Raw genomic sequence first — 14,291 nt, forward strand, 5'->3', positions numbered from 1 at the left:
ACAGAGCTTAACTTAGAATACACAAGTCGTCATTATGCCTCCGTCGGCCGAGCCGTTGGTATCGTCTGATTCGGACAGTGCTGCCCATCACCTCCTGTCCATGTCGCTTGCCAGCAAGGCTGCCGCCCTTCATGTCGAGGCCAACCGTCATGTCGATATCATTGACATCCGACGCGGCGAGCTAGAGATCAATCTCAAGCAGGAGATTTTCTCCTCATTCAGTCCCGAGGACGGTCCCCGAGCACTGCCCACGCTGCTTCTCTACGACGAGAAGGGCTTACAGCTGTTTGAACAGGTGAGGCTCACTTGCAAGCACCATTTGCTGCACAGCCCATCCCGTCCTTGTTCTATGACCAATCCGCTTGTCCTGCTGACCACCTTCTGCAACCGCAGATCACATTCCTGGAGCAATACTACCTCACCAACTATGAGGCTGCCATTCTTGAGGCTTCGGCCGCGAGCATAGCCGCAAAGATTCCACAGGGCGCCATGGTCCTCGAGCTAGGCAGCGGGTGCGTTGTTGCTCGTGATGCCATCCCAGCACCCCTTCGCAAACGGGATCCTTGCACTGACAGCATCAAACAGAAATCTCCGGAAAGTGAGCTTGCTTTTGCGGGCTTTTGAAGCGGTCGGCAAAAAGGTGGAATACTATGCCCTGGACCTCTCGCGTCGTGAGCTGGAGCGTACGCTCGCCCAGCTGCCGAAGTTCGAACACGTCACCTGTCATGGCCTGCTCGGCACGTATGATGATGGGCGTGAGTGGCTGAAGTCGCCCTCTGTCCTTTACCGCCAGAAGTGCATCCTCTCGCTCGGATCCAGCATCGGTAAGGCGCACCTATACGAGCTGACTATGAGGGCGGCCGTCTGGAACGGGATCAGTCACTCTTGTATTTTTTCAGTGTGTTGACTCTACGGACAGGAAACTTCCAGCCGAATGAGGCCGCCGAGTTCCTCCGCAGCTTTGCAGATGTGCTACAGATGGGAGATGCCATGCTCATCGGACTCGACAGCTGTACCGACCCGCGCAAAATCTAGTGAGTCTTGCCTGCTCGTATTGGCCTTTGCCGTGGTTTTTATCTGGGCGCTGGGCTGACTTATCATGTTATTAGCCACGCATACAATGGTCAGTGAATCGTATCTAACACGAGACCGCTTGTGCTTGCTGTATTTGGTAGGGCTAACAATATGATTCGCAGACAACCAAGGAACCACCCACAGGTATGGGATATGCTCTGACCACTCACAGCAGGAACTGCTATATATGATGTATGGCTGACACGACGAACCAGATTCATCCTGAACGGCCTTGCCCACGCTAACGAAATACTGGGCGAGGAGGCTTTTCAGCCGTCGGAATGGCATGTCATCGGCGAGTATGTGCATGACGCCCGGGGCGGTTACCACCAGGCATTCGTCTCGCCGATCCACACGACTGTGGTTCTGGGAGAAACTGTCAGGGCCTATGAGCGAATCAAGTTCGAGGAGAGCTGGAAGTATGCCGATGACGAGGTGAAAGCGCTGTGGCAGGCGGCCGGCTTGGTCGAGTCCTGCCGATGGGAACATAGCAACAAGGAATATGGTAAGATGATCACGCAACTTTTCTCCAGCACCCTCTTCCCCGGAACCTATTACCGGAATCGGCGCCGGCGCCGGCAAACAAAGAGCACTGAACAGTTTCAGACCACCTATTTGCCGTTTCGACTTCCTCCCACGTTTTTACACAACCACCTACACCGTCACTTTCCCCACCACACCATCTTGTTACACTTCACCCCACGCTTTCTCACGTTGGGGGTGCCCCTCGTCGCCGGGTCCTGTGACTTGGCTTCCAGTGGAGTCGCACCCCAGACAAATGCCAGCTTCGACATGCTTCTAGTTCTTGCGTTTTGCATGTACCCAAAGCCGCCTAGCTGCATCTGTTTCCCCCGTTCACGCTTGTCCCTGTCGGTCCCTGCGCGCCCGAAATGCATTCTCTTCTCTTAATGCCGCTGCATCGCTGCAAGACTGGCGCGATGACATATGAGGCGGGAAAAGCTGCTTGCCCGGGCCGTTGGTATACTTATGGGTCAATCATGCCAGTCGAGCAGGCACGGCTTTGGTCCGGGTCCTCTTGTTTTAATTGGCGTTATTGCCCTCCCCTGGACATGTTCGCCCTAGCTAACTTCCAAAGGAATTCACATGCTCTCCAAACAGAAGATGTCTTTCAGCCTGCTCCCGTCCATTTACGCCAAGACGGCGCTTCCGTCGCTGGAAGACTGGGAGGCTACCTGGGCGGCCTGGGATACGGTGACCCGGCGCATGCTTCCCGATGAGGGGCTGCTTGACAAGCCAATCAAGCTGAGAAATGCTTGCATTTTCTACCTCGGCCACAGTCCAACCTTCCTTGACATCCAGCTGAACAAAACGATCGGAGGGACCCCGACAGAACCCGCAAGCTATGCGTCCATCTTCGAGCGAGGCATTGACCCGGATGTCGACAATCCGGAGCTGTGCCACTCCCATTCCGAGATCCCAGACGAGTGGCCTCCGCTGAACGATATCCTTGCCTACCAGAGCCGAGTTCGGGAGAGACTCCGGGGTATATATGGGCCCGGCAATGGAAGCAACCCCAGCCACGCACACATCCCACGTCCTGTAGCCCAAGCTATCTGGGCTGGGTTCGAGCACGATCTCATGCATCTTGAGACTCTGCTCTACATGATGCTGCAGAGCGACAAAACGCTTCCTCCGCCGAACGTGCCGAGGCCGGACTTTGCAGAGCTGGCTGAAAAGGCGCATGCAGCCCGGGTCCCGAACCAGTGGTTCAATGTGCCAGCGCAGGACATCTCCATTGGCCTGGACGATCCCGAAAATGGAACGGAACTGACGCGCCATTTTGGCTGGTGGGTGTCTCCTGATAATTACGTACAATCATGCTATGGACTAACAGGGCCTCCAGGGACAACGAGAAGCCTGTCCGTCGAATCCATGTCGGTGCCTTCCAAGCCAAGGGAAGGTCGATCACGAACGAAGAGGTGTGTACCGGCAGCCATTTCGTCAGCAGACGAGTTGTTCTGACAGGGTTTTAGTATGCGCAATATGTTTTTAGCAACCATATTACGAGTCTTCCTACGTCTTGGACAGAGACTACAGGGTCCCAAAAGACAAATGGGCACACGAATGGACACGCCAACGGTCATGCGAACGGACACACAAACGGACACCAAATTGGACAAGTGAACGGCGCAGGTCAGTCGGCTGCTACGCTGCCACTGCCGGCCTCATTCTTGCAAGGAATGGCTGTCCGGACGGTGTTTGGCCCGGTGCCTCTCGAGCTTGCCCTGGACTGGCCTGTGTTTGCGTCGTATGACGAGCTGTCAGCCTGTGCGGCGTGGATGGGTGGCCGCATTCCGACGTTTGAGGAGGCACGCAGCATCTACGAACACGTGGATAGATTGCGCAAGAAGAAGGAGAAGAATCAGAACAGCAGTCGTGCCGTTCCGGCGGTGAATGGGTGAGTTGATCACTTTTGCTGGTCCTATTAGGTCTTTCATCCATGCTGACTAATCAAAGACACCTCTCTCTCAATGGTGTGAAGGAGACACCGCCGCAGGCAGCAAACGGCAACGGTGGTGCCGGCGCCTCGTCCGACTCGCTCTTCATCGACCTGGAAGGCGCCAACGTTGGCCTGAAGCACTGGCACCCGATGCCGGTGACAGCCAACGGGGGGAGGCTTGGGGGACAGAGCGAGATGGGTGGAGTGTGGGAGTGGACCAGCTCGCCGCTGCACCGCCATGCTGGATTCGAGCCGATGAAGCTGTATCCGGCATACACGGCAGACTTCTTTGACGGAAAGCATAACATTGTGCTGGGCGGATCGTGGGCAACGCACCCTCGCCTTGCTGGACGGAAGTCATTGTAAGTTGATCGTTTCCCGCGAAGAAAAGATGGAGGCTAACAGGCCAGTGTCAACTGGTTCCAGCGAAACTACCTCTACGCCTGGGTAGGTGCTCGGCTGGTTCGGGATGTGTAAAGTGGCAGAGGAATTCTCGTCTGATGGTACTGCTCATGGGTAAGGGGAAAGGAAGTCGGTCAAAGGAAAAAAACTGGCTTTGGGTCGGGTATGCATTTTATTGGACGCTTTTTTGTATTCCTTTCCTATTTTGGCTTATTTTGGTTCTGTTCCAAGCATATGACTGCTTGTCCCGCGAGAACAGATTTGACCTCCTGCCACTCTCTCTTTAAACAGCAGCAAGATCCGCTCCGGTTTCCTTTGTCCGCGGCTGTGGTCTCTGTAGACCAGCCAGCTTACGGGTTGATTTGCTTTTTGTCTTTTGCCCTTTAGTTTGCAATTACTACATATGTATGAATTTGACCACGACAAAACGAGCAGTTCAGCGAGCGGTGGGTTCAAAGTGATATGCGGTGAAGGCGAGATTTGAGGGCAGACTTGGTGCAGAATGCGCTCTCTGGTGGCGATCATGTGTGCCCAATTCTGTTAGGCCGGCTTCTGTGCCGTGCTAGTTGTGCCTAGTAGGCGACGATGCGGTAGGATCCAGACGGCTGTATTATGCCGTTCTCGGTGATGAAGTTTGTGACGAGAGTAGGGGGCTGTACAGTCAGTAAAACAGCAGGCGAGGAGGATACAGGAGGGGGCGGTTGCTTACGGTGACGTCGACCTGACTGCAGAAGGGCAGCAGGGGTTTTGCGGGCGGCTGGCTGGCGACACGAGCAGGAACAGGTCTAGGAGAGGAGCCGTCTGGGGCGAAGAAGGCCTGCTGGACGTTGATGCGGGAGAGGTCGCGGTTGTTGAGCAGCAGTTTGCGGACGAACTTGTGGGTCTCAACGAGGACGAAGAAATTGCGCTTGGGCTTGGCGGCATCAGCAAGGACGGCAAGCTGGAAGGTGCCGATGCGAGAGACGACTTTGCCGTCGTGGGTGACAGCCTCGGCGCCGACGAAGACAGAGCGGACGGCGTAGGCCTCGAGGGCATAGGCGACAGCACTGGGGTCGATCTCAATAACGGGTATGTGGTGGCTGCGCAGGACGGTCATGTGACGTTCAGACTCTTGACGTGAGCGTTCGTCGACGACATAGAGGACGGTGAAGGGGGCGGATGTGGGTTCGGGTGCCGTCGGAAAAGGCCATTCATCGGGTGAGGCGGCCGGAAGTCCAGATTGGCGAGCGGTCAGACGCTCAGCGGCCTTGAGCAGAAGGGCTTGAACGGCACGCGAGCCACCAGCAGTGAGGACGACGTGGCCGGATTCGACGAGACGACAGCCACGATCAGCGATGCGGTGACGGGCCTCTTTGGCGCGCTGGACAAAGAGCTGGCTGTTGTCGAGCAGGTGCTGACGGATCTTGTCGAAGCTGTCGAGGCCGCCGATGCTGCTGGTGGTGCTGGCGGTCATGTTGATGGGAGCAGCGCTCGGCTGGCGCATGGACATGCTGAGGAAGCCGGTGAACATGCGGGTTCCGGCTTCGATGGGCAGCGAGTTGGGGACGGCAGCGTGCAGTCGCAGCACCTGTGTCTCGCTGATCTCGTACGTCTCCATGGCTGTGGACGACGGGGTGTGACGGAGCACCTCGATGAGCGCCTCGATGGCCGCAATGGGCCGCGTCAGGTCGGCGTCCTCGGCGAGCAGCCGATGGTATGTGGCGACGATACTGATGATTTGTCAGCAGAGCTCATAGAAACGGCATCTTTTGTCACTCACTCAAACTCGTCCGGCGCTGCGTCTACAGACGACCCCTCGCCCCCCGCCGGCTGTGCCAGCACCGGTCCGCTCTCTGGCACGATCATGGCGACACTGTAAAATCTCTGGGCCGAGAAGGGCGGCAGGACGGGACGACACGGCAGGAAGAGCATGCAACTGTCAGCCAGCTGTGCACAGTGGTCCTGTCCCACAGCACCGGAAGCAGGGGGGCAGGATGTCGGGTCAGATGTCGGCGAAGCAGCAGCTGTCACGGCGACAGAAGGCGGGTGGGGAGGCGGCAGCTGCGGTGTGCTGGATCGTCTCGTCGAACAGGCGGGCTTGGTGCAGACAGAAGCCGTCAGGATGACTCGATTCGGCGACCAGCAAAAAAGCGACGATGCGGTGCGAAGACTGGCCGCTGCTCTGCCGCTGCTCACCGCCCAGGCTGCGAGGAGGGGTAGTTTCCCTTGGACAGTAGTAGGCCTGCAAGCAGCTCTTGCCCGAAGCAGAAAGGCGTGCGTTTGTCAGCTGGCCCAAAACGGTCCTCTCTCGGACATCTGGACATCTGGAATTTGGACATCTGGGATCTCTGGCCGCATCGCTTTCCCCTCACGACGCGAGACGCTGCCGGAGCCGATTTTGTTTCTTGTACACCACCGCCTCCTGCACACCTCCGCACGCCGAGTCATGGCCGCCATCATCGATCCGACGACGGGCCAGCCGCTGCCAGCCGACGCCATCCAGCGGCTGCTCTTTGTGGCGCCCAAGGTGCACGTCTACCAGATTCCGCCGCTGACGTCGACCAAGGGCTACGCGGCGGCCGCCTGGACGACCGATCCGCAGCGCCACATCTTTACGGCCCGGTTGCGCGTGCTCGAGACGGGCACGGACGCAGACGAGGCCGAGGGCGAAGGTGAAGCGGCGAGCGACCTCCCGGAAAAAGTCCGTGTCGATATCGTGCTCGAGGACCCGTCGTCGGGCCAGCTCTTTGCCGCTGCACCCTACACCGCTGCTGACGTTGTCGAGGCCGCCCTCGACAGCGCTCGCTTCTACGCCCTGCGCGTCCAGGACCCCCAGGGCCGTCGGGCCATGCTCGGGCTCGGCTTCGAAGAACGCCCCGAATCGTTTGACTTTAGCGTCACGCTGCAGGAAGCCCGCAAGACGATCGGACTCGAACGCACGGCCGATGCTGCCGTTCGCGCTTCTGCTGGTCGTCGTGCTGCCGCTGCCGGCTCCGCCCAACAGCCGTCCGACGAGGACGCGGCCGCTCGCCGCGACTACAGCCTCAAGGACGGCGAGACCATCACCGTCAACCTCAGCAGCTCCAAGTTTGGCCGTCGTGCCAACACCAGCAGCAACAGCAGCAACAGCAACTCCGCTGCCTCCAGCCCCAGCCCTGGAGGCTTCTCTCTCCCTCCTCCGCCACCACCACCACCGGCTGTCTCTTCCGTCTCCTCCTCTGCCGCTTCGTCCTTCTCCCTGCCGCCACCCCCATCTGCCAATCGCCGTGCCAGTGCTCGTCGCTCCGTCGGCGATCCCAACTTTCTCAGCGGCTTCAACCTGCAGCAACAGCACCAGCTGCATCTACAACAACAACAGCAGCAGCAGCAGAAACAGACTGCTGCCGATCTTGGCTTCGATGACGGCCAGAACGACGAGTTTGCTTAAATGCCCGAGAAATCGAACATGTTGGCACCTAATAATCCGTCTAGAAAGTCTGTAAATAAATTCACTGCCGCATACCAACCCTTTTTGGCCCGTCTTCAACGGCGCTTGTGCAGGATCACATCATAAGCCAATCAGATACCTACATAGTCTCCTAATACTGAACAGTCTGTGTATCTACTCCCATGCCTCCTCATACGTTGTCGTCTGGCCAGACCGACCGCCGTGGCGGCAGGCTCATACGCTTCTGCTTAGTCTGCGAAGAGTCCGTAGCCATGCTCCAAGACCCTCTCCTGACCCTGACCTGTTTGTGCGCATCTTGCTCTTCTGCCGATTGACACGCTTCCTCGTCCACCTTGCCGTCATCCAACGTCGATTCAGACCCAACCGAGAGTCTTGCCCTATCCGCCGAAAGTCCAGAGCTTTCCGTATCCAACATCTTACGCGGCCGAAAAATCGGTGCCAAGGGACTGATTGCGCTGCCCGACAGCGGTGAAAGAGCATCGGCGTTGATCTGTGCCTGCTCCTGGGCCATTTGCTGCTGCTGCTGCTGCTGCTGCTGCTGCAGGTACTGAAGATGGACAAGTCGATTGCGTCGCTGCATCTCCGACCGTACCTCGACCAGGCGTCCGTTGATCAGGCGTTCCTGTTGCTCCGCATCCGCAATCTTGCTCTGCACGAACCCGACTTCTTTGCGCAGCTTCCGAGCTTCGCCTGCACTCTGCTGCACTTGCTGCTGCGTCTGTACGCTGCACAACGTTCCCAGAAGTGCTTGGATCCGCGCATCCTGTCGCTGAAGGCTGGCCAGCAGATACTGGTGTTCGTTGCACACTTCGTCGAAAGGCCTTAGATCGACGTTGAGCTGCCGCCATCCTGTCTGTCTCGCTGTCTTGGCTAATGGCGTCTTGGGGCTGTCGACACCTGGCTGATCGTTCGTGCCCATCGTGCCGGCTTTAAAGGGATGGCCGGTGCCTGTTTCGGTTGTATCTGCACTCTGCCATGGAAAGAAAGACGTAAAATTTCCGTAAGATGGCGTGCATCAATGGGCCTATATGACCACTGCACCGTCCGTCAAAGAACAACGCTGCCCGCCATACTTTACACCACCAGAATGTGCCCTGCTCCCGCATTGGGAGCTGCGTATTGAAGGTCGTGTGTTGTTGGCTGGTGCAAACAAAGCCTCTAGACGCCTCGGCCCACGAAGGGATACATTGTGGCGCTTCGACTAAGCGCCAACCGACATGGCAGCTGAAACAAGTGCTGGAAAGTAGAGGCCAACTTCTTTACCATCCCGCTCCTCCATGGCTTGTTCGTTTGTTCGCGCTGGCATCACGGGGACCTCGGAACAGGTGTGTCCCTTGCGTTGGCACAACCTCTTTTCCTGACTGCACAAAGAGCACGCCATGCAAGTTCTGACGCCTCAGAGATTGAACCCATAGTGCCTTGGTGGGTCGCAGAAACGCCAGAGCCCAGCCTTCTCAGCAGCCTTCCGAACGGCAGACACTTCTTTGTCCGTCACCGCGCGGTTGATATCCGCGTATCGGACCTTGCTAGAGCCTTCGTCGTCGTCGGCATTGCCGCCCTGAGACTTCCCTGCCCGCTTTGGCTTTCCCACATACGCATCCGGGTGGTACTGCTCCATGATGTTGACAAACACGTCTCGAGACAGCTCCTCGGCCAGCCACTGCATGATCGTCGCGCCCTCCTCCTCGAGGCCGGGCATCACCAGGTGGCGCACAAGAACACCCTTCTTGGCGATGCCGTCAGGCGTGAAGCAGAGGTCGCCGACCTGCGCATGCATCGCCTTGATGCTCTCGCGAGCCGTCGCCGCGTAGTCGTCTGCCTTGAGGAGCCGGCGCGACGTCGTCGGCTCCCACACCTTGAAGTCGGGCAGGTACATGTCTACGAGCCCATCGAGAAGCTCAAGCGACGCAAGGGAGTCGTAGGCCGACGTGTTGTATATGATCGGTAGCGTGAGTCCGTTGGTGCGCGCGTGGAGAAGCGCGAGGGCCACCTGCGGCACCACGTGCTCGGGTGTGATGAGGTTGATGTTGTGGACGCTGCCGACTTCCTGCAGCTTGAGAAACCAGTCGGCCAGCTCTTCGGGCGTGAGATCCATGCCGTTCCGTTGGTGGCTGATGTCGTGGTTCTGACAGAACGAGCAGCGAAGATTGCACATGCTATCGGACAACACGTCTTAGCCAACTGCAGGATACGAGGAAAGATATATCCTACCTGAAGAAGACGCTTCCGCTGCCATTGTGCCCCTGGACACACGGCTCTGTCCGGCGGGTGGGTATCAGTGTCGTAGTCACACCGGCTGACGACATGTGCCTTACCTTCGCCGAAATGCGGCGCAATCACATTGACCTTGGCCGTGTCACCGCCAATCAGACACATGCCCGTGGTCTCGTACCGGTTGACGCCACAGAGACGCGGGCAGAGGTTGCAGTTGCGCAGGTGGCCATATGCCCGTGAGCGCTTCTTGGACGCTTCGATCTCCGACAGCGTCAAGAAGCGTGGGATGTAGTCGTCGACCAGAAATGGCGGTGCCAGATGGAGGCTCCTCTCACGCGAGCGCCATCGCAAGGGGGCCACAGCCAGAGGGCGATGTCGGCCGAGCCCAGGTGGAGAGCGACACCAGCTGACAAGCCTCATCGTGGAAGCTAGAAGCTTTGGAAGCAGACGCAAGCAATTGTAATGAGAATACAAGATACCACGAATAGAGAATTGGACTTCCCAAAGCAGCCACTAGAATCAGGCGAATTACACACTGCGTTTGCGCCTAATCGAGCAGCTGCGAGCGCTGCCTGATGGGGTAAGAGGCAGGTATGACCTGCACTGCCGCACTGCTATACCTGCAGACCCTCCCTGCTGTACGGAGCATTAGATCGCAGATCGCTAGCACTCTGTGGTTCAGTGCTTCCCAGCTCCCAGCAGCCAGACTCGTAAGATCGCACATGTTGGCTCGAGGCGGGCCCAACCAATGATAATTCCGTCTGCGCGTTATATCTCGTCTTCCGGTCTGGCCGGCTGTGACCGACTCGGTCTGGCGCCTCACTTCCGATCGGTCCGAAGCTTCTGTCGACTGTCGAGACTCACGTTATCATGGCCGTCTATTAAAGCCGCCAGAGCCTCTGCTAGAATTCCGACCTGCTGCCCCTCCTGCCGAGGACCCACGCGATACCTACATCGCCTCGCTCGTCGCCCCTTCCGTTTTGTATCCGCGGGTACTTTTACCTGCCCCGCTACCGGTCATCAATGCCAACTAGCTCTCTAGCAAACTTTCCTCTTTCTGCCCTTTTTTCCTGCTCTGCTCTGCTCTGCTCTGCTCTACTCTAATGGTTCCAGGCGGCGGTCATCAGCGGTCGTCGTGCTGAGTGTACGCCTTTCCCCTTTCCTTCTGTCTTTGTGGACTACCGCATTTTTTCCCCATCTCGTCACTCGCAACAACCCCATTCAACTTTTCGTCTTACCCGTTCTCTGGTTTCCACCTTGGCCCTTTTTCCAATTGATCCTGCCCGCCACCCTTTTTCACCCCTTTGCCTCCTCTGTCCTATTTGGATTTCAACCCGTCTCTCTCGCAAACCGCCATCTTCACTGCTGCCAGCCTCCCGATAGCAACATCGCCATATCCTGGACCTGTCCAAACTCCTGCGACCATTCTGGCCAAAATGGAAGTCGGCACGGATGATAAACAGCCCGAAGGTAAATCCACAGCCTATCATCGCTGACGTGAGCGCGCGCAAACAGCGGCTCCTACAGCGGCTCCTACATACCCCACCCCCCCCCCCCTCCTTCCCTCCCCCTGTCTTCCCTCCAAATCAACGTTCTTGATAAACAAGACGGGTGCCAAAAGAGAAATCCCAGAACAGCAGAGACTTGCGACAAACACTGGTGCCGTCCGTACTACAGACAACTAACAGTCACCGCGCGTATGGCAGCTGTGAATCCACTAGAAATCCATCCCGAATCCCCCTCCGATGCTCCCGGTGCAGAGGAAGAGCCAAAGTCTAGCCCCTCCGTTCGATTTCAGTCCAAGGTACAAGAGATTGGCCCTGTGGAGCTGTTGCCCGAAACAGATCAGACTAGGGAGGATGAGCAGGGTTCCTATGGCCACAATGCAAGTGGCTCAGAAGGCGTGACCCAGGAACAGATACGTGCTCTTACCAACTCGATGCGCACTGCCCACCTGCAAGGCCTCCGAATAGCCAACTTCTCTTACGAGCCGTTCTCCCTCCCGGCGTCAAGGGTAAGCAAGATACACAGCTGGCCTTTAGCCTAAGATCTGCCCAGAAGCTGTCTCGGCCTTCATCGGATGTGGGATGGGTCCCTGCTAACCACTTTCAGACTACATCCCACGATGACGGGTCATCACACCACACCACCCGCCAACACACTCCGATCTCGACCACAGGTCCCCATTCACCAATGCTCGGCGCCAAGGGCCACGACATGCAGTCGCCTCCACTAACGCCCCTGGGCAGCGCCCATGTCGACGGAGAAGCCAGGTCTCCCAGGTTGTCAGGTCTACATCACGGCTCCGCATCTCCGCAGGCGGCGACACGGGAAGCCTCGCCCGCCAGAATGGCCCTGGCCGCACAACGGCCACAACGGCCGGCGTCTTCCGACGACATCGCGCGCCGCCCAGCATCCTCGTCAGGAGCGCATGACCACCCGCTAGCCGGCAATCACCGGAATGGCTTGTTCAGCATCGGCCCAACCACCAGCGGCTCTGGTGGCCCTTCCGGTGGATCACTGCCAGTGTCACGGGAATCAAGCGCTTCCGAACGGTCTGCCTCGCAGTACTATTCGCGTCCCTTCACGCCTTCTGGTGACGCCAATGATCCGTACGCTGCCAACAAGCGCCATCCTCAGAACAAGATCGAGCCTCGCTTTGTTTTCTCGCGACTGTCGAGAAGGAAGGATCACTCGCCGACCGCTTCTTCCATCTCTCTTTCCAAGTACAAGGATGAGAAACGTCACTCAGGCTTCTTTAACAATCACCACCACCACAGGTCGGACACCGGCGATACCGTCCAGGCCGATGAAGGCTCCGCTTCATCGCTGCACAGTCGCCAGGGTTCCATGTCCGATCTCAAGCGTTTCTTCAAACTCGGCCCGTCTCACCATCACAAGATCAAGCGAGCTGTGTCACCAGCTCTGTCCATCCGCTCTGCTCGCTCCTCAAGGGCCACGGACAATGCTGGTTCAAGATCAAACGTGCAAATGCCTTTTGCCGACGACTCGCTGTCGTCCAAATACGGAAAGCTTGGTAAAGTCCTCGGCGCCGGCGCCGGCGGATCCGTCCGCCTCATGAAGCGAAGCGAAGACAGCACCGTTTTTGCCGTGAAGGAGTTTCGCGCGCGCCATACCTATGAATCCGAGAAAGAGTATGTCAAGAAGCTGACTGCCGAATACTGCATCGGCTCGTCTCTCCACCATGGCAACATCATTGAGACTCTCGACATCATCAGTGAAAAGGGGAAATGGTATGAAGTTATGGAGTATGCGCCCTACGATTTGTTCGCCATTGTCATGTCTGGCCGCATGTCCCGTCCTGAGATTGCCTGCTGTTTCTTACAGATCCTGAGCGGTGTGACCTACCTGCACAGCATGGGATTGGCCCATCGGGATCTGAAGCTAGACAACGTCGTCGTCAGCGAACACGGCATTATGAAAATTATTGATTTTGGCAGCGCTCATGTGTACCAATATCCGTTTGAAAATGGCGTTGTCATGGCGTCAGGTTAGTAGCATTTGTCTTACCGTCTTTCCCCGCTCTACAAGAAGTACATATCTGACCACCGGGCAGGTATTGTGGGTTCCGATCCTTACCTGGCGCCTGAAGTCTATGACGACCGGAAGTATGACCCAACAGCAGTTGACATCTGGTCGCTTGCTATCATATACTGCTGCATGACACTCCGCCGATTTCCGTGGAAGGTTCCGCGCACGACTGACAATTCCTACAAGCTGTTTGCTGCGGATCCGACTCCAGGCCATGATCCCATGCGGTTGGGCGATCAGCGAAACAGAAGTTCAAATGACACTCCTCGATCAGAAGATGAAAAGAAAGTCAAGGAAGCGAAAGCAGACGGTGTGGAAAAGGACGTCAAGGAAGCCAGAGTCGGCAAAGATGACAAGGCCACGAAAGACGACAAAAATGGAAAAAATGGCCAGGCCGCTCGCCCAAGTTCCGACAGCAAGGATGGCAAGGACGAAAAGAGCGAAAAAGACGATAAGAAAGAGACTGGCATTGACAAAGCTGGCGACAAATCCGGCGACAAGCCCGCCGAGAAGAAGGAAGTCATCAAAGGCCCGTGGCGGATTTTACGCCTTCTTCCCCGTGAAAGTCGGCACGTCATCGGTGGCATGCTGAAAATCGACCCCAAGGACAGGATAAAGATGGGCGAAATTCTCAAGGACCCGTGGGTCTGTAACACGGTTATCTGCCTCCAGACTCAGCCAGGAAAAGTGATTCGAGCAAACACACACACACACGTCCTCGAAGCACCCGCGCCAGCTATGAAGTAGCTGCTGGTCTGGCTACTTAAATTCGGTGCTTTTTCCACATCACCGGTCTAACCTACTTGTGCTGTAGTATTCAATAGAGCGTGTAGTATCTTGGATGTAGTTTGCCTTTCTGGTTTTGATTTCCTTCTACATAGTACCTATGATTTCATTTTGGGGGGCAGGGGGGGATGGTTTAGGCATAAGGATAGGATGGGTTGCCTCTAGGAGTGTTGTAGGTTTGGAATGGCCTTGATAGATTACGGCATACAGAAGGGGCGACCTATAAACAGGCTTCTGCAATAAGTGCTGTGGCCCTCGGCTATTATTCCCATTTATGCGGGGAGAACCGTCGCGAGGCCGAGTTTTGGTGAACCCAATGAAATGGCAGAAGCGGTTCCGGAAAATCCGTCAGACCGACGCCAGAAAAAATTGGAC

The 14,291-nt window shown here is 57.0% G+C and overlaps 6 protein-coding genes across 6 annotated transcripts; 3 read left to right on the forward strand and 3 right to left on the reverse strand.

Moving 5' to 3' along the window:
• Nucleotides 1-34: 34 nt before the first annotated feature.
• CMQ_1357 (duf323 domain containing protein) lies at nucleotides 35-4,012 on the forward strand (the record flags this gene model as incomplete). Its single annotated transcript, XM_014318436.1, has 12 exons — nucleotides 35-295; nucleotides 394-512; nucleotides 586-824; nucleotides 920-1,034; nucleotides 1,110-1,123; nucleotides 1,197-1,218; nucleotides 1,290-1,579; nucleotides 2,171-2,882; nucleotides 2,939-3,014; nucleotides 3,144-3,493; nucleotides 3,553-3,897; nucleotides 3,946-4,012. 12 exons carry the CDS (start codon nucleotides 35-37, stop codon nucleotides 4,010-4,012), a joined length of 2,610 nt encoding a protein of 869 aa, XP_014173911.1.
• A 497-nt stretch (nucleotides 4,013-4,509) lies between these two features.
• On the reverse strand, nucleotides 4,510-5,782 carry CMQ_1545 (translation initiation factor eif-2b alpha; the record flags this gene model as incomplete). Its single annotated transcript, XM_014318624.1, has 3 exons — nucleotides 4,510-4,590; nucleotides 4,647-5,646; nucleotides 5,697-5,782. The coding sequence occupies 3 exons, from the start codon at nucleotides 5,780-5,782 to the stop codon at nucleotides 4,510-4,512; spliced, it is 1,167 nt and encodes a 388-aa protein (XP_014174099.1).
• A 580-nt stretch (nucleotides 5,783-6,362) lies between these two features.
• On the forward strand, nucleotides 6,363-7,343 carry CMQ_1402 (adaptin ear-binding coat-associated protein 2; the record flags this gene model as incomplete). Its single annotated transcript, XM_014318481.1, has 1 exon — nucleotides 6,363-7,343. One exon carries the CDS (start codon nucleotides 6,363-6,365, stop codon nucleotides 7,341-7,343), a length of 981 nt encoding a protein of 326 aa, XP_014173956.1.
• A 190-nt stretch (nucleotides 7,344-7,533) lies between these two features.
• CMQ_601 (uncharacterized protein) lies at nucleotides 7,534-8,283 on the reverse strand (the record flags this gene model as incomplete). Its single annotated transcript, XM_014317680.1, has 1 exon — nucleotides 7,534-8,283. The coding sequence occupies one exon, from the start codon at nucleotides 8,281-8,283 to the stop codon at nucleotides 7,534-7,536; it is 750 nt and encodes a 249-aa protein (XP_014173155.1).
• A 477-nt stretch (nucleotides 8,284-8,760) lies between these two features.
• On the reverse strand, nucleotides 8,761-9,998 carry CMQ_609 (pyruvate formate lyase activating; the record flags this gene model as incomplete). Its single annotated transcript, XM_014317688.1, has 2 exons — nucleotides 8,761-9,489; nucleotides 9,576-9,998. The coding sequence occupies 2 exons, from the start codon at nucleotides 9,996-9,998 to the stop codon at nucleotides 8,761-8,763; spliced, it is 1,152 nt and encodes a 383-aa protein (XP_014173163.1).
• A 1,016-nt stretch (nucleotides 9,999-11,014) lies between these two features.
• On the forward strand, nucleotides 11,015-13,877 carry CMQ_736 (kinase-like protein; the record flags this gene model as incomplete). Its single annotated transcript, XM_014317815.1, has 4 exons — nucleotides 11,015-11,048; nucleotides 11,285-11,592; nucleotides 11,691-13,089; nucleotides 13,156-13,877. The coding sequence occupies 4 exons, from the start codon at nucleotides 11,015-11,017 to the stop codon at nucleotides 13,875-13,877; spliced, it is 2,463 nt and encodes an 820-aa protein (XP_014173290.1).
• Nucleotides 13,878-14,291: the final 414 nt, after the last annotated feature.

The sequence above is a fragment of the Grosmannia clavigera genome (genome assembly GCF_000143105.1).
Source record: "Grosmannia clavigera kw1407 unplaced genomic scaffold GCSC_140, whole genome shotgun sequence".
Taxonomy (NCBI): domain Eukaryota; kingdom Fungi; phylum Ascomycota; class Sordariomycetes; order Ophiostomatales; family Ophiostomataceae; genus Leptographium; species Leptographium clavigerum.